A 16,685-nucleotide genomic window follows, 5' to 3' on the forward strand; every position below is an offset into this window, starting at 1 on the left:
ATATTAAATTATTATTTAATTTAGTAAGAGTAAAATAGAGTACTAATTATGCCAACTTTGATTAGGATATGGTTCGAACCTAAGACCTTTCTTATTGAAATCAAAGAGTAAGTTGAAATTAACGGAGAAAGATAATATTAATGGAAAATTTAAGGGATAATCATATAATTAAGGATAAATTATGAAATCTCAAAGAAAAATTAAAATTTGATCAATATGAGCCATTCATTTGATTAAAAACTTTGACTATCAATTTGTTTTTCTACCATTTATACGCCTAACTCTCTTGGGCTCTCTATATATATATATATATATATATATATATATATATATATATATATATATATATATATATATATATATATATATATATATAATATGTATATATAACTTTACTTCAAATTTTAGTTTTTTTTTTAAAGAAATGTATTAATAGGTTTAGCTGTTTTAAACGGGTTTCGTGTCATATCGTGTCGACACAACCCAAAATCTATTAAAAAAAATATGTCTATCGTATAAACCCTGTTTACAAATCGTGTTTGTATTCGTGTTAAGAATGTTAAGCCCGTTAACCTTAACATTTCATGTCCGTGTTTAGCCTTATCGTGTTTATATCATTATTGTGTTGAGCGAGTATTAAATGAATAATACTAATGTTGTTGCTTTGTTTTGCACGTATGGGGCTCGGTAGAGGTTTTGTCACCCCTCCCTCAGCACCTCTAAAGTCCCCCCCCCCCCCCTAAGCAGAAAGAAGGCAGCTCCTCGGTGCCCGATCCATGCGAGCCAACCGTGCCGACCGCTGTTCCCCGAGCCGCCACGACCACGAGACAACTCACCAACTCGGGCCAGGATTTGCTCACCTTCCGGGTTTAGAGCAAAAGGGGTAAGGAAAACGCCACTAACTCTAACCTCAAGGAGGTGTCTCCCTTGAAACGGACTTAGCGTTACAACCCCCTGGCTCGGACTCCCGTGGTGGATGCTCGACTGAGCCGTGAGCAACCAGCTGCCCTCCTGGTAAGCATAGCGACCTGATCTGCCCGGGCGAGGATATGCACAATTGGACGGTTAACCAAATCGGTGAACGGGGTGCCAAAGATCTGGTGCAGGTATGCGCCTCGCTTTTCTATATTTCTTAACCGTTTGCTCAGTAAAATTAATTGATCCTTTATGCAGCTGACTCGCATTCTCACCGCCTTCTACAGCAGAGCCAAGGTCGCGGAGGAGATCGAACCCTTGAAGAAGCCCATCTCTCTCTAGGAGGTCGAGATTAAGGACCTCAAGAGCCGGCTCAAGTCAGCGACCGAGAAGTGGTCGGCAGCCAGTGGCGGACCCAAACCTTTTCAGTGTGGGCGAAACGCATTTGATAAAATAATTCGAACAAAAAATACATTATAAACACATCTCATTATTAATATAAAAGAAAGTTATATATATATAAAGATAAAATAAAGTTATATATATAATAAAGTCATAAAAAATATAACATGAACCCTGGCCTCTTAAAAAGATGGCACGAGCACCTTACCACCTAATCTAGTCATATTATATTAACTTTTATCTATTTTATTATACTCATACTAAAACTGGTACTATATATACATATATACATACAAGGGTTATATATGGGGTGGGGGTGGGGTGAGGGGGGCAGCTGCCCCCCATGCCCCCATGCTTGGTCTGCCCCTGTCGACAGCGAAGAAGGAGGCCAAAAGTGCCCAAGAGGCTATGTTTAAGATCGTTAGTTCCCAAGAGGCTATGCTTAAGATTAACGACCCGAGTCACCGCTCACCTCTACCACGATCAAGCAACAGGTGCTTTTTCCGGGCATTCCTGAAGAATCAAACCGGTGATGACCTCATTTGGGCCTTCAGAAAATGGGCCTTTACCACTGACCAAAGGCACATGCAACAAGGGGTTTGAACAACCTTGCCTTGACGGAATCCTTAACCCAGGCCCTGCTCCCTACACGGAGCCGGTCGCTGCCGAGTCGATCTCTCCCTTCCCTCTGGCGCAGCTGGAAAGAAAAATTCGTGAAAAATGCTTCCTAAACTTGTTTTTGCTTGAATGTTTTTATGGAGAACTTAGACTTGTTATAATTGATGTTTGTAAAAAGTTTGGGTTAAAAATATGTTTCGATATTTCCAGAAAAATTTCGTAAAGTGGTACGAACCTTTGGGAGCCTAGGTTATGCCATGACCCATAGAACCTAGGTTTGTGTGACCTTAGGAATAAAATTGGATAGGAATCTAAAATTTTGAAAATGGTGGTGAGGATGTGAGACTTGCATATTGTGCATAAGTATTTGATTATTGTGCATTATTTTGATATTCGTGATTCGTGATTTGATAAAATATTGTGGAAGTTGGTGATTTTATTTGGCTATCTATTTGCTTACTTTTCCTTAATGGTGATCGTTGGATTATTTTGATAGTTCATTTGTATATAGCTTGTGTAAGCACTTGCATGAAAGTTATGGGGACGTAACTTTATTTCTTAGTAGGGGAGAATGTGATACCTGATCTTTGAAGTTAAGTTTGAGTCTCTTCAGTTCCCTATTGGTCAAGTCTTTGTTATTCCTTGTTGCCTTATGGTTATGCTTCGGGACGAAGCATCTTTTAAGGGGGTAAGATTGTAATACCCGGTATTTTCCTATGGTTATGCTTCGGGGACGAAGCATCTTTTAAGGAGGGTAGATTGTAATACCCAGTTATTTTATACGTATTATTTTGACATAGATATTATTTTAACCAAAACTATATTATTTTATGAGATCCAAAACTATTTGAAACTAGTCTACTATTATGTACTCCGTATTATTTTGTGACTATTACTATTTCTTAAGATCATATTACTAATATGGTATAACGCTTAATTTAAATCCTAAAACTAGAGTTATTAAGTCGTAATGCAAGTTTATATATTAGATAAACTTAAAGTTTTAGTGTATATGTATATGTTAGCTCCGTATAGCTGAAGTCTTAATATATATGCATGTTACATGTTACTAAACCTTATTATGTTAAGCTTTTAAGTATTTTAGTTCCCTACAACTAGAATTATTATTTATAATATAAGCTATTAGTTAAGTATTTAGGTAGGAGTCTAATTGTTCCCATCCTCATCAGTAGCTGATTCATTAAATCCTCCCCTTCATCATAATCATTAGTCGATACTCTCATCGTTTTCCTTTTTCCCAATATCACCGAACACAAAATTAAAGAGAAAAATACATAGCTGTCTTTTTTTTGTCATCGCTGGCTTTGTCACCGGTCTTCTTCTGTTATCATCTGGCTCTGTTCGTCGTAGGATTTCATTCAAGGATTTTGTTGATTCTGGTTCGAGGTAAGATTTATGTTCACTAAAATTTCTTTTGCCCCAAATCAAAAATCAATTTTCCTATGTGTTTATGTGATTCATGATTTTAATGAATTTGTGATATTTAACGTGGAAAGTTATTTGATCATATTATGTGAGTAGATATATGAGTTTAGATGTTTTGAAATCCCTGCATATGTAATATGGTAATTTTGTGGTGATTAAAAATGATAAATTTTACACAATTTGATCATTGCCTGAGAAAAATTCTGACTGGCGCAGCTGGAAAGAAAAATTCGTGAAAATTGCTTACTAAACTTATTTTTGCTTGAGATTTTTTATGGAGAACAAAGACTTGTTATATTTGATATTTGTAAAAAGTTTTGGTTAAAAATATGTTTCGGTTTTTCCAGAAAAATTTCGTAAAGTTGTAAAGTTGAGAGGTTGCTTTTTCTGTCTGGCGCTGTGTTGGGAAATATTTCGTGAAAAATACTTCTAGGACTTGGATTGGCTTCAAACTTTTTTTTGTGTAATCTAGACTCTTTTTACTACTTATCTGGAAAATTTTATATGAAAATATGTTACCGATATATCTCAGTAAATTCTGCAATTCAGGTCATAGTTTCTGAAATTTTTTGTCAGTTTCTTATTTGAGATATTGAGAAGTTGCTTGCTTGTGAAATATCATTACTGTTATCATTCATATAAATACGAGAGTTGTGTTTATAATAATTAGGTGTGGAATATGCTAATCTGTGTTATATCTATGAGGTTAATAGGATGTTTGGAAATACATTTTTCGGAAATATTGGTACAAAGGTTATAGATTCAGGTGTAAAGTTGAAAGTATTATTTGGGTGGAAAGATTTTGCTTTAAGTGGTGAACTTTTGAGGTTTTAGATATATATATTTTGTCAATGGAAAGTGATGCCATATGATGTTTTTGTGAAGTGAGCGGTTGGAATATATTTGAATAGTTATGATTCGAGGACGAATCATCTTTTAAGGAGGGTAGAGTGTGATACCCGTTATTTTTTATAATATTATGTTGATTTAATACCGTCCGAAATTAATTTGAATGATCCAAAATTATGTTAGCCTACTATTAAATTATTTTATTATATATTATGTGACCCAAAAATATTTTTAAAATTATTTAATTAATATATTTTTCAATGATATATACTTATGCTTATAAATAAACATATATTATTTATGCAAACATATGATATATATGTTAATGTGTTACGGATGTACATATATATTAAATATGTTAGTACACACTGTTTTGCTATATATAATAAGTATGTAATCTAATCCTCTTCATAATCATCCTAATCTCATTTAATATGTTTCTTTCTGTTACACAACTCTAATCCCATATATACCTATAATCCTAATCTTGCTATAACTCTAATCTGATTATGTATTTTTCTTATCCTAAATATTTTCCTCTATCAATTCTCACCGATCATCTTCTCGCCAAATAGAAGAAAGAATAAAAACAAATTAAACGTTAGTCTCCTCCTTCATCAACATAGTCCGGTCCTCCATCATCATCATCATCATCAATTATAGCTCGCAGACGAGGGTCGATGAGTATAGGTGTTTCGGATGTGCGCTGAGTATTTCAACTTTTAATTAGCCCGGGTAAGATTTATGTTCACTAAAATCCTTTTACCCCAAATCAAAAATTGATTTTTTCTAATTGTTTATGTGATTCATGATTTTGAAAAAATTGATGATATTTAGTGTTGTAAGTTATTTGATTATATTATGTGGATAGATATATGAGTTTACTCAGTTTAGATGTGTTGAAAACCCTGCATATGTGATATGGTGATTTTGTGGTGATTAAAAAGGAAAATTTTTTACTCAATCTGATTATTGCCTGTGAAAATTCTGACTGGCGCAGCTGGAAAGAAAAATTCGTGAAAAATGCTTCCTAAACTTGTTTTTGCTTGAATGTTTTTATGGAGAACTTAGACTTGTTATAATTGATGTTTGTAAAAAGTTTGGGTTAAAAATATGTTTCGATATTTCCAGAAAAATTTCGTAAAGTGGAGGCAGTGTGCTGCCAGTTCAATTTCTGTCTAGCGCAGTGTTGGGAAATAATTCGGGAAAAATACTTTTAGACCTTGGATTGATTTGAAACTTTTTGTGTATAATCTAGACTTACTGTACCTTGTATCTGGAAAATTTCATCTGAGGAAATCACACATCCAAATACAAAAATATCCATAACAACTTCTAGCAAAACGACTGAGGCATTGCCTATCCATAGTCCAAAAATCATCCAACCATTATTCTTTCCTCAAGATTCCCATATAACCTTTATCAACATTTCCATACACCCATAACCTCAAAATATTTCATAGCATCCTCATTACTCAATTTCTTTAAATCATAATCATAATATTATCACCAAAATAATTTCCAATAATAACCAAATAGAGTTTCCAAACTCTCAAAATAATAACCAAAGAGATAATTTCAATCTCTTAACATAACCTCAAAATAGTATTACCAAAGAGAGAATTCCAATCTCTCAATTTATCTCTTTCCAAGAGAACATCTTCCAATAATACATTTAAATTTCTCAAAATCAATCACACTTGATATATATAAATTGCCAAGAAGAAATGGGTACCAAATGGAGGATTTTCAAATTCTCAAAGAAAATAGATTTTCATAAACAGGGAGTTTTCACGGCTCCCTAGTGAGTCAGCTTTTACATCTCTGCTCACTCCTCAAAAGAACAGGGAAGTTAATATAAAACCCCCTAGTGAGTCAGTATATCTCAACTGCTCACTCCACAAAACAGAGAGTTTTTAGGCTCCCTAGTGAGTCGGTATATTCCAACCACTCACTTCACAAAAACACCAGATGGCACCACTTTCCATTGACAATATATATATATATATATATATATATATATATATATATATATATATATATATATATATATATATATATATATATATATATATATATATATATATATATATATATATATATATATATATATAAAACCTCAAAAGTTCACCACTTAAAGCAAAATCTTTCCACCCAAATAATACTTTCAACTTTACACCTGAATCTATAACCTTTGTACCAATATTTCCAAAACTGTATTTCCAAACATCCTATTAACCTCATAGATATAACACAGATTAGCGTATTCCACACCTAATTATTATGAACACAACTCTCCATATTTATAAAAATGATAACAGTAATGATATTTCACAAGCAAGCAACTTCTCAATATCTCAAGTAAGAAACTGACAAAAATTTTCAGAAACTATGACTTGAATTGCAGAATTTACTGAGAAAAATCGGTAACAAATTTTCATATAAAATTTTCCAGATAAGTAGTAAAAAGAGTCTAGATTACACATAAAAAGTTTCAAGCCAATCCAAGGCCTAGAAATATTTTTCCTGAAATATTTCCCAAAACTGCGTCAGACTGTAATTTATAATTTAACTGATAGAACACTGCCTCAACTTTACGAAATTATTCTGGAAAAACCTAAACATATTTTTAATCAAAATTTTTTACAAACATCAATTATATCAAGTCTAGATTCTCCAGAAAAAGTTTCAAGCAAAAATAAGTTTAGTAAGCATTTTTCAAGAATTTTTCTTTCCAGATGCGCCAGTCAGAATTTTCTCAGGCAATGATCAAATTGTGTAAAATTTATCATTTTTAATCACCACAAAATTACCATATTACATATGCAGGGATTTCAAAACATCTAAACTCATATATCTACTCACATAATATGATCAAATAACTTTCCACGTTAAATATCACAAATTCATTAAAATCATGAATCACATAAACACATAGGAAAATTGATTTTTGATTTGGGGCAAAAGAAATTTTAGTGAACATAAATCTTACCCGGGCTAATTAAAAGTTGAAATACTCAGCGCACATCCGAAACACCTATACTCATCGACCCTCGTCTGCGAGCTATAATTGATGATGATGATGATGATGGAGGACCGGACTATGTTGATGAAGGAGGAGACTAATGTTTAATTTGTTTTTATTCTTTCTTCTATTTGGCGAGAAGATGATCGGTGAGAATTGATAGAGAAAAATATTTAGGATAAGAAAAATACATAATCAGATTAGAGTTATAGCAAGATTAAGATTATAGGTATATATGGGATTAGAGTTGTGTAACAGAAAGAAACATATTAAATGGGATTAGGATGATTATGAGGAGGATTAGATTACATACTTATTATATATAGCAAAACAGTGTGTACTAACATATTTAATATATATGTACATCCGTAACACATTAACATATATATCATATGTTTGCATAAATAATATATGTTTATTTATAAGCATAAGTATATATCATTGAAAAATATATTAATTAAATAATTTCAAAAATATTTTTGGGTCACATAATATATAATAAAATAATTTAATAGTAGGCTAACATAATTTTGGATCATTCAAATTAATTTCGGAGGGTATTAAATCAACATAATATTATAAAAAATAACGGGGTATCACACTCTACCCTCCTTAAAAGATGATTCGTCCTCGAATCATAACTATAGGAAAATACCGGGTATTACAATCTTACCCCCTTAAAAGATGCTTCGTCCCTGAAGCATAACCATAAGGCAATAAGGAATAACAGAGACTTGACCAATAGGGAACTGAAGAGACTCAAACTTAACTTCAATACACCACAAAAATCAAGTACCACCCGAAATTTTTGGAGCCTAGGTTATGCCATGACCCATAGAACCTAGGTTTGTGTGACCTTAGGAATAAAATTGGATAGGAATCTAAAATTTTGAAAATGGTGGTGAGGATGTGAGACTTGCATATTGTGCATAAGTATTTGATTATTGTGCATTATTTTGATATTCGTGATTCGTGATTTGATAAAATATTGTGGAAGTTGGTGATTTTATTTGGCTATCTATTTGCTTACTTTTCCTTAATGGTGATCGTTGGATTATTTTGATAGTTAATTTGTATATAGCTTGTGTAAGCACTTGCATGAAAGTTACGGGGACGTAACTTTATTTCTTAGTAGGGGAGAATGTGATACCTGATGAGAATGTTTAAGGGGAGGATTTAATGAATCAGCTACTGATGAGGATGTGAACAATTAGACTCCTACCTAAATACTTAACTAATAGCTTTTATTGGTTTGTTGATTTAGCTTTGTTGGTTTTATTTTCCTTCCGCAATTATATATGTTTTCAACAAAAAAAAAAAAGAAAATTGTACGTATTTTCGACAGTTTATGTAGTTTAAGAAATGGGGGTGTTAATACCTTGTTTTTGCGGTGTATTCAACTTAAATTTGTGTCTTTTTGTTGTTGGTTGTTTTCCCTATCTATGCTTGCATCCATTTGTTAATCTTGGTTTGGTTGTGCTTCGAGGACGAAGCCTTCTTTAAGCGGGGTAGAATGTAATACTCCATCTTTGTGGTGTATCATCTTTTCTTTGATGTGTCGTTAAATTCGAGGTCGAGTTTCTTTGTGAGGTTGAGTTCCTTATAACCTTGTGGTAATGATTCGGGGACGAATCATCTTTTAAGGAGGGTAGAGTGTGATACCCCATATTTTCTGGGCACTGTACGAAGATCGTACGTGCGTACGTGACTAAATTATTTAGAGTCTCCTAATCCATATTATTGTACAAATATTACTCTTTGAGCCTAATATCTTCCTAATCCTGATATAATATGTAAAGACATATACTTTTCCTAATAATGAAGATAGTTTAAATATTTTCCTAAACTCATATTACTAATTACTAATATAATATAATAACTAATCTTGAAATTCTAAAACTAATATATTTTTATTATATATATTAAATAAACCTAAAGTAATTAGTTATTATTAGCTATGTCACTTCCTAACTTAGTGGCGGGAAACAGATATATATATTCCTGTAGAGTCCTATTATATACTAATTACTATAATCCTTATCCTAACAATTTCTCTAAACCTAAACCATATCACTTTCATCGTTTCCCGTTCCCCTAATATCACCGAACACAAAAGGGAAAAATATACGTAGCTTTCTTCTTCAATTATCATTGGTCTTCTCCTGCACTCATCATCAGGTTCCATGTAGAGATTAAAGAGCTTTGTTGATTTTAGAATTCAGGTAAGATTTATGTTCACTAAAATTTCTTTTGCCCCAAATCAAAAATCAATTTTCCTATGTGTTTATGTGATTCATGATTTTAATGAATTTGTGATATTTAACGTGGAAAGTTATTTGATCATATTATGTGAGTAGATATATGAGTTTAGATGTTTTGAAATCCCTGCATATGTAATATGGTAATTTTGTGGTGATTAAAAATGATAAATTTTACACAATTTGATCATTGCCTGAGAAAAATTCTGACTGGCGCAGCTGGAAAGAAAAATTCGTGAAAATTGCTTCCTAAACTTATTTTTGCTTGAGATTTTTTATGGAGAACCAAGACTTGTTATATTTGATGTTTGTAAAAAGTTTTGGTTAAAAATATGTTTCGGTTTTTCCAGAAAAATTTCGTAAAGTTGTAAAGTTGAGGCAGTGTACTGCCAGTTTAATTTCTGTCTGGCGCTGTGTTGGGAAATATTTCGTGAAAAATACTTCTAGTACTTGGATTGGCTTCAAACGTTTTTTTGTGTAATCTAGACTCTTTTTACTACTTATCTGGAAAATTTTATATGAAAATATGTTATCGATATTTCTCAGTAAATTCTGCAATTCAGGTCATAGTTTCTGAAATTTTTTGTCAGTTTCTTATTTGAGATATTGAGAAGTTGCTTGCTTGTGAAATATCATTACTGTTATCATTCTTATAAATACGGAGAGTTGTGTTCATAATAATTAGGTGTGGAATATGCTAATCTGTGTTATATCTATGAGGTTAATAGGATGTTTGGAAATACATTTTTGGAAATATTGGTACAAAGGTTATAGATTCAGGTGTAAAGTTGAAAGTATTATTTGGGTGGAAAGATTTTGCTTTAAGTGGTGAACTTTTGAGGTTTTAGATATATATATATATATATATATATATATATATATATATATATATATATATATATATATATATATATATATATATATATATATATATATATATATATATATATATATATATATATATATATATATATATATATATATATATAGTCAATGGAAAGTGGTGCCATCTGGTGTTTTGTGAAGTGAGTGGTTGGAATATACCGACTCACTAGGGAGCCTAAAAACTCTCTGTTTTGTGGAGTGAGCAGTTGAGATATACTGACTCACTAGGGGGTTTTATATTAACTTCCTTGTTCTTTTGAGGAGTGAGCAGAGATGTAAAAGCTGACTCACTAGGGAGCCGTGAAAACTCCCTGTTTATGAAAATCTATTTTCTTTGAGAATTTGAAAATCCTCCATTTGGTACCCATTTCTTCTTGGCAATTTATATATATCAAGTGTGATTGATTTTGAGAAATTTAAATGTATTATTGGAAGATGTTCTCTTGGAAAGAGATAAATTGAGAGATTGGAATTCTCTCTTTGGTAATACTATTTTGAGGTTATGTTAAGAGATTGAAATTATCTCTTTGGTTATTATTTTGAGAGTTTGGAAACTCTATTTGGTTATTATTGGAAATTATTTTGGTGATAATATTATGATTATGATTTAAAGAAATTGAGTAATGAGGATGCTATGAAATATTTTGAGGTTATGGGTGTATGGAAATGTTGATAAAGGTTATATGGGAATCTTGAGGAAAGAATAATGGTTGGATGATTTTTGGACTATGGATAGGCAATGCCTTAGTCGTTTTGCTAGAAGTTGTTATGGATATTTTTGTATTTGGATGTGTGATTTCCTCAATATGTATTTTAAATGGTTAAAGTTAAAGATTATTGGTTTGTTGATGAGAATAAAAATGTTTAATGGGTCATTCTAGATGCAAACTATTTGCTCCTATGTGTTGCATGCTATATGCAAAATATTTTATGGGGTGAAGTAGATCTTACAAGCTTAATGCTGAATTTGTGTGTTTCTTTGTTTTCTGTTCTTTAATTGTTTTTGCAGGAACTCTTGCATGAGCATTGGGCATGAGAATGAGCGAACCACCTAGATATATCATGTATTAGTTAGACATTTGAATTGTTAGTTGTTTTTGTACTAGTTCATACCTTGAGTTGTTTTAGTTAGCTGTTTCAGTAGTTCTCACAATGGATATTTTAGGAACCTTTCAAAAGTAATATATTTATTCCAACATGGAGGAACACCAATTCCAACAAAATGGGCAGGGTCTTGTTTCATCAAGCCTTAGTGAACAGTAATCACTCTACTGGACACTACACAAAATCCCATTCAATCTCAAATAATGGGCAGGGTCTTAATTATTTAAGCCCTAGTGAACAGTAATTCTCTTTACTGAACACTACTCAAAAATCCCATTTAAACCAACCAAATAATGGGCAGGGTCTTATTCAATAAGCCCTAGTGAACAGTAATAAATCTACTGAACACTACGCAAAAATCCCAATAAAGTGGAACAGAACTAATACCTTAAGTGTGCACACCCCCAATGGGTTTCCAAGCCTAATGGGTAGTAACTAGTCCTAGTAGTCAGGATACGTTTCTACTGACTACTACTCAATAGGGTAAATACCCAAGTGGTAGACTCCTCTAACCACTCCTCAAAACAACAGGACTAAAAGTCCTAGTGAGACAGGATATGTTTCTATTGCTCACTCCACAAAACAACAGAGAGTTTTTAAGCTCCCTAGTGAGTCGGTATATTCAACCGCTCACTCCACAACAAACTGGGTCATAACCCAAGTATCCAGAATTTCACAACAGGATACTACACAAGTCTTAAGAATCAATTTCCTTTATCCTCAATCTTTATAAAAGTGACAACATTACTGACATTTCTCAAGCAAACAAATTCTCAACATCTTAAATAAGGAATTGACAGAAATTTTCAGAAGGCATAACCTGAATTGCAAAATTTATAGAAATATATTGGTAACACATTTTCAGGTGAAATTTTCCAGATACAAGGTACATCGAGTCTAGATTATACACAAAAAGTTTCAAATCAATCCAAGGTCTAAAAGTATTTTTCCCGAATTATTTCCCAACACTGCGCCAGACAGAAATTGAACTGGCACCACACTGCCTCCACTTTACGAAATTTTTCTGGAAATATCGAAACATATTTTTAACCCAAACTTTTTACAAACATCAATTATAACAAGTCTAAGTTTTCCATAAAAACATTCAAGCAAAAACAAGTTTAGGAAGCATTTTTCACGAATTTTTCTTTCCAGCTGCGCCAGTCAGAATTTTCACAGGCAATAATCAGATTGAGTAAAAAATTTTCCTTTTTAATCACCACAAAATCACCATATCACATATGCAGGGTTTTCAACACATCTAAACTGAGTAAACTCATATATCTATCCACATAATATAATCAAATAACTTACAACACTAAATATCATCAATTTTTTTCAAAATCATGAATCACATAAACAATTAGAAAAAATCAATTTTTGATTTGGGGTAAAAGGATTTTAGTGAACATAAATCTTACCCGGGCTAATTAAAAGTTGAAATACTCAGCGCACATCCGAAACACCTATACTCATCGACCCTCGTCTGCGAGCTATAATTGATGATGATGATGATGATGATGGAGGACCGGACTATGTTGATGAAGGAGGAGACTAACGTTTAATTTGTTTTTATTCTTTCTTCTATTTGGCGAGAAGATGATCGGTGAGAATTGATAGAGGAAAATATTTAGGATAAGAAAAATACATAATCAGATTAGAGTTATAGCAAGATTAGGATTATAGGTATATATGGGATTAGAGTTGTGTAACAGAAAGAAACATATTAAATGGGATTAGGATGATTATGAGGAGGATTAGATTACATACTTATTATATATAGCAAAACAGTGTGTACTAACATATTTAATATATATGTACATCCGTAACACATTAACTTATATATCATATGTTTGCATAAATAATATATGTTTATTTATAAGCATAAGTATATATCATTGAAAAATATATTAATTAAATAATTTCAAAAATATTTTTGGGTCACATAATATATAATAAAATAATTTAATAGTAGGCTAACATAATTTTGGATCATTCAAATTAATTTCGGAGGGTATTAAATCAACATAATATTATAAAAAATAACGGGGTATCACACTCTACCCTCCTTAAAAGATGATTCGTCCTCGAATCATAACTATAGGAAAATACCGGGTATTACAATCTTACCCCTTAAAAGATGCTTCGTCCCTGAAGCATAACCATAAGGCAATAAGGAATAACAGAGACTTGACCAATAGGGAACTGAATGAGACTCAAACTTAACTTCAATACACCACAAAAATCAGGTATCACATTCTCCCCTCCTAAGAAATAAAGTTACGTCCTCGTAACTTCCATGCAAGTCCTTACCCAAACTATATACAAATCAATTATCAAAATTATTTAACAATCACCATTAAGGAAAATAAGCAAATATGTATCCAAATAAAATCACCGTTTCAAAAATATTTTATTAAATAACATATCAAAGTAATGCTCAATGATCAAATAAATGTCCAACTATATGCAATATCACACATCCTTTCAAAATTATAAATTCCTATCCAATTTTATTCCTAAGGTCATAAACTTAGGCTCTTATGCTCCCAAAAGTTCGTACGGCTCTGATACCAATTTGATCATTGAGCCCGCACCAAGGAGTAAAGGTAGCTAAAACAGGAGCCTGACCCTAGTTATATTAGGTACGCACGCCGGTCGCTGCCGAGCCAATCTCTCCCCCAAGTAGAAACACGAACAGGCCCACACCAAGGAGTGAAGCTAGCTAAAACAGAAGCCTAACCCTAGTTATGTCAGGTACTTTTGATCATTTACTTAAGGTGCATGGAACATATATGTGTCTTAATATTAATATATTATCATTATAGCACTTCATAATTTGCTGTAAGACTAGAAAGAGAGTGAAGGGGAATTTCATTGCATTTTAAAAGATCCGTGATAAACAATATTAGTACATTTTGCAGTGAAAATAAAATCAAACACATTATTTATAATTAATTAATTTAAACATATGATCATATTATAATTAAATAAATAATATTTTGATCTTATTAAACATGTATAATATTTTCATAATTTTCTTATTGTAAAATTAATTAAAAGTTAAAATCAATTATGTTTTAATTAGTTTAGATATCATTGAAGTTTTTAAACATTACTATACAAAAATGATAAAACATTATTTTTAATATGAAAAAAATAAAATAATTATTTACTTTCAACTATTACAAAAGTGACATATAGTCTTTACATGATAGGGGTGACAAGAAAAACCGTACCACCACTATCTCAGAATACAATCTTGACTTCAAATATAGAAATCTTATGATGTTTCACATTAAATATAATAGATTGCTTTATTATTATTCCCATCCTTAATTAAGTTGTTTTTTCCTCATCCTTAACTAGCTTATTGTCGTCCTTAAGAAGCTTGTCCTCATCCTTAAGCTGCTTGTTCTCTTCCTTAAAGGCCATATGCATGTCCTTACAGAACTTCGCCTCGTCCTTACATTCCTTGTCGTCGTCCTTACATTGCTTATTCTCAAAGTCCTTGCAACGCATGTCCATATACTCCTTAACTTGTTTTTTCTGAAAGGCCCAAAGTTCCTTCTCCTCTTCCTTAAGTTCCTTGCTCTCGTCCTTAAGCTTGCCCTCTGCAATTACAAAATAACCACAAAATTATTAATGAAAAAAAAAACTAATTTAATATATAAATATAACTATAACTATATATACCTTTATACGCCTTGTCTGTACATCCCCTTTCACATTCTTTTCCGCATGCAAAGACGGTTTTTCCTGTGTCTTTGCAAGCAGAATGGCATGGATCGAAGCATGACTGGTAAACCGAAGAAAGCGAAGCGTCGACGGTGAGGACAAACATGCACACCAGACACACTGCAACGTTAACCAACTTCTGGGCAGCCGACATTGTTTATTGTTTGTTGTTTTTGTTATTGATGTAGTGTTTCAATTCCTTAAGATTGATGATTATGGATGGGCAATGGTAGTATTTATAGTTAAAGCTAAGGGTTAGTTAGTTGTGGTGTTGCGTTGTTTTAGGATATGGATGCTTTAATTTACTTTCATCGGATAGGGATTTATCACAAATTAATTAATTAAATGTGGATCTTGCCTGGTCTTCCTTAAATTAATTCATTGCTTTACTGCTTAGCTTCATCCTCTTCCACTCAATTTAATAATCTCAGCTCCTCACCTTAGCTTCCTCAATTCAATATATATATTCATTATTGAAATGTGATATAATTTAAAAAGTAAATTATTATTTACATTACCTAATATAATTGTCCTACTAATTGATTCGATGTTCATACATTTGAAGACTTTTAAAAACTATTAATTACCTTAATAATTAAGATAATTTTTAGTCACATCAATAGTTCTAAAAGTATTACTTTCAATTTTATAAATAAGATATAATATTATTAAATCAAAATAATTAAAAATAATGTGTGAACAGTATACCAACTATTAAACATTGTTAGGTGTAAAAGATTTATAATAGTAATTTTATTGCCTAATAGAATTTATCAACTATGAAACATTGTTTATGGTAATTATTGTATGTCATTTAATACTAAAATAATTAGGTGGAGTTTGTATATTTAAGGTATAATATTATTAAATCAAAATTATTAAAAATAATGTGTCCAAAATATAAAATAAGTTATACTTGCCTTAATAATTATTTATTACAATAAATTTACAATTATAAATTTGTATAAGAAAATATAGAAACTTCTGGTTAAAAAATATTTATCTCTATTTCCTTTTTCTCTTTCGGCACCGTTACATTCCTATTCTCCGTAGAAAAAGGCAAAGTAGGATGAGAAAAAAGCGCCTTCATCTACAACGTCCTTCCCTCTCAATTTGATTTAGCTTTTGCTTTGATTGCTGTTTTGCCAAGCGAATTGTGTAAATCCTAAACGCCGCTTGTTAAAAAAAAAAAAAAAAAACATAGAAACTTGAATAGAATGTATAAACCTCGAAGTCAACATACTAACTCTAAGTTTCAAAAATCCTACAAAATTATCAAAATCACCGCCATTATCATAATAATTTCATGAAAGAGTGTAAATGGAGATTAACATAAAATTACTATAATAATTTCTTGGTATTTAGGAGCAATTTTGTTTTTCAATTTTAAGTTAATGTTTGTTTTTTTTTTCGGGGTTTTTTTCCCAGAAATTCAAAGACAAAGT

The 16,685-nt window shown here is 31.6% G+C and overlaps 1 protein-coding gene across 1 annotated transcript; it reads right to left on the reverse strand.

Annotated features, from left to right (window-relative positions):
- Positions 1 to 14,687: 14,687 nt before the first annotated feature.
- On the reverse strand, positions 14,688 to 15,454 carry LOC109191277 (uncharacterized protein PF11_0207-like). Its single transcript, XM_019341866.1, has 2 exons — positions 15,199 to 15,454; positions 14,688 to 15,116 (listed from the first exon to the last, which is right to left on the reverse strand). Exons 1-2 carry the CDS (start codon positions 15,392 to 15,394, stop codon positions 14,842 to 14,844), a joined length of 471 nt encoding a protein of 156 aa, XP_019197411.1. The 5' UTR covers positions 15,395 to 15,454; the 3' UTR covers positions 14,688 to 14,841.
- Positions 15,455 to 16,685: the final 1,231 nt, after the last annotated feature.

This window comes from Ipomoea nil, unplaced genomic scaffold, assembly GCF_001879475.1.
Source record: "Ipomoea nil cultivar Tokyo-kokei standard unplaced genomic scaffold, Asagao_1.1 scaffold1619, whole genome shotgun sequence".
Classification (NCBI taxonomy): Eukaryota; Viridiplantae; Streptophyta; class Magnoliopsida; order Solanales; family Convolvulaceae; genus Ipomoea; species Ipomoea nil.